Below are 2,800 nucleotides of genomic sequence, written 5' to 3'. Positions count from 1 at the left end.
GAGTTGGAATGGTGTCAGACTGGGGTGAGGGACCCCTGTGTCCCCCACCGTGTCCCCCCATGGGGCTGGGGCAGAGTTAGAGCAGGGTGGGGCTCCCCCATGTGCGTTCTATGTCCCCCCATATTCCCCTATGTCTCCCCATATCCCTCCATGTCCCCCCCATGGGGTAGGTGGTCCCCAGTGTCCCCCTCCCATGTCCGCCCCTGTGTCCCCCCATGGGGCTGGGGCAGCACCAGATAGGGGGGTCCCGCTGGCCCCTCATATTGCCCAGTGTCCTCCCATGGCACCAGGGTGGTCTCAGACTGGAGTGGGCGGCCCCCAGTGTCCCCCCTACAGCCCCCAGTGGGGCTGGGGTGGCATCAGAAGGGGGTGGGGGGCCACCCTGTGCCCCTTCATGGGACTGGGGCAGCATGAAAGCGGGGTGAGGGACCCGCCGTATTTCCCCATGTCCCCCAGAGTGGTGTCAGACCAGCGTGTGGATCATCCCGTGTCCGCCCATATCCCCCCACAGACCCCGTGTCAGACTGGGATGCTGGTCCCACCACACCCCCCCACATCTCCCCACCTCCCCCCTGCACCACCCCAGTCCCCGTGACCCCCCCCACCTCCATTTGCTTGTAGTCACAGACGGCCTGGATGGGGGGCCGGCCCTGCAGGGGGGTCCCGGGGCTCCGCGGCTTCAGCTGCACGATGGTCCTGGCACGGCGGGCGAGACCCCCCAGCTGTGTCCCCAGCTCTGCCAGCTGCTCCTTCTGCTCCTGTGGGGGCAGGTTTGGGGCACCTCAGGATTCTGGGAATCCCACGGTTTGTAGGGGCATCAAAAATTTAGGGGGATACCAGGTGTTCTAGGGGAGCTCAGGAATACTGGGAGGTCCCAAAGGTTTTGGGAGCTCTCAGGATTTTGGAGGGGTTCTGCGGGTTTGGGGGTGGGGTCAGGAATATGAGGGGGGGGTCACCCTGGCCTGTTACAGTGGGGGCATGTGTTGAGGGTCACCCCAGAGGCTGCAGTGGGGGTGACACCCCAGCATCCTGCAGCTGGACACCTCTGGGGCTGCAGTGGGACTCATATTTTGGGGGTCACCCTGGGGGCTGCAGTGGGACTGGGATCACCCCTGGAGTGGCCATAGGGCTCACACACTGTGGGGGGGTCACCTCTGGTGGGGTCACCCCTGGGGAGGTCACTGTGGGGGCTGCAAGGGGGCTGGAGGGCAACCCTTGGGTTGTTGTGGGCTCAGGCACCGGGGGTCACTCCAGGGGCTGCAGTGGGGAGGGCAGGAGGGAGGGGGGTCACAGATTGCAGGGGGTCACATTGCAGGGGGTCACATGTTGCAGGGGGTCACAGATTGCAGGGGATCACACATTGCAGGGGGTCACAGATTGCAGGGGGTCACAGATTGCAGGGGGTCACACCAGGGTTGCCAAGGGGCTGAGAGTCACCCTGTGAGGATCCCTTTGGGGTTGCCATGGGGCTGGGGGTCACCCTGGAGGGGCCACCTTGGGGGGTCACCTTGGGGGTCCCCCCAGAGTCCCATTTGCCCTCACCACGAGGTCCTGCAGCAGGGTCATCCTGGGAGCTCACCCCGGGGATCTTGGGGGGGTTACCCTGGGGATCTTGGGAGGGTCACCTTGGGGGGATCCCCCCAGGATCTGGGGGTCACTGCAGGGGTACCCCCCGGGTCTGTGGGTCCCCGTGGGGGTCCCAGGCGAGCCCTCACCGCGAGGTCCTGCAGCAGGGTCATCCTGGGAGTTCACCCCGGGGATCTTGGGGGGGTTACCCTGGGGATCTTGTGAGGGTCACCTTGGGGGGATCCCCCCAGGATCTGGGGGTCACTGCAGGGGTACTCCCCGGGTCTGTGGGTCCCCGGGGGGGGGGGGTCCCAGGCGAGCCCTCACCGCGAGGTCCTGCAGCAGGTCCTCCAGGCGCGTGGCCGTGGTGCCGCGGTCGCAGCTGAACTTGCGCCGCATTGTCTCCTCCGTCTTCCGCAGCAGCTCCTCGGTCTCTCGCACCTCGCTGAAGAACTGGGGAGGGGCGGGGGTCAGCACTGGGGTCACCCTCTCCCTCCGATCCCCCCAACCCCTTCCTGGCCCCCCCCCCCGTACCTGGAAGTAGTTGGTGTTCTCCTTCAGGTGGGTCTCGATGCAGCAGCAGAGCTGGAGCATCCAGCTCCACTGGGTCTGCAGAGCCGCCAGGAACGCCTGGAGGGGGCGGGGAGCAGGGTGGGGACACATCAGGGCTGGCACTGAGGGCACCTGCACCGGTACCAGCACCCCCACCCGCACCCACACCTGTACCTGCACCCACACCTGACCCTGCACCCACACCAGTGCCCCCCAGTGCCCAAGCCTCCCTGATCCCCCTCCCTGAACCACCAGGACCCCCAAGCCCTCCAGATTCTCCCAGTCCCCCCAGGCCCCTCAAGCTCACCGAGACTCCCAGGCCCCCTCCAGATTCCCCCCACCCTCCAGATCCCCCAGACCCTGCAGCTCCCCCAGCCTCCTGTGCCCCCCACCCACTTCCCTGTACCCCTCCAGCCCCGGGCCCACCTCCAGTGCCTGCATCCCAGGGTGTTCCTTGTGCAGCAGCTGCTCTCCCAAAGCCCCCACTGCGACCCCCCCCATGATGTCCCCGTGCCCACCTCCAGTGTCTGTGCCCCGGGGTGCTCCTCACGCAGCAGCCGCTCCCCCGAGCTCCGCAGATCCTGGATCCGACGCTCCCGCAGCTCCAGCTCCCGCATCAGCGCCTGGGGGGGAGTCAGGGCTCACACACGTGTACATGTCAGGGGGCCCAGGGCTCACACAC

General features: G+C 67.0%; 1 protein-coding gene across 4 annotated transcripts in view; it reads right to left on the bottom strand.

Annotated features, from left to right (window-relative positions):
* Positions 1-2,800, bottom strand: part of PLEC (plectin) — a 30,278-nt gene that overhangs the window by 16,352 nt on the left and 11,126 nt on the right. For all 4 annotated transcript variants that reach the window (XM_027670054.1, XM_027670051.1, XM_027670053.1 and 1 more), the window contains 4 exons: positions 2,637-2,741; positions 2,101-2,196; positions 1,894-2,019; positions 606-758 (listed from right to left, as the gene is read on the bottom strand). In XM_027670054.1, coding sequence (XP_027525855.1) covers positions 606-758; positions 1,894-2,019; positions 2,101-2,196; positions 2,637-2,741 — 480 coding nt within the window. The remainder of the gene's footprint in view (positions 1-605; positions 759-1,893; positions 2,020-2,100; positions 2,197-2,636; positions 2,742-2,800) is intronic.

This window comes from Corapipo altera, unplaced genomic scaffold (assembly GCF_003945725.1).
Source record: "Corapipo altera isolate COAL_440 unplaced genomic scaffold, ASM394572v1 121, whole genome shotgun sequence".
NCBI classification, from domain to species: domain Eukaryota; kingdom Metazoa; phylum Chordata; class Aves; order Passeriformes; family Pipridae; genus Corapipo; species Corapipo altera.
Note: the sequence above shows the minus strand (reverse complement) of the source record. Positions and strands in the feature narration are given on the sequence as shown.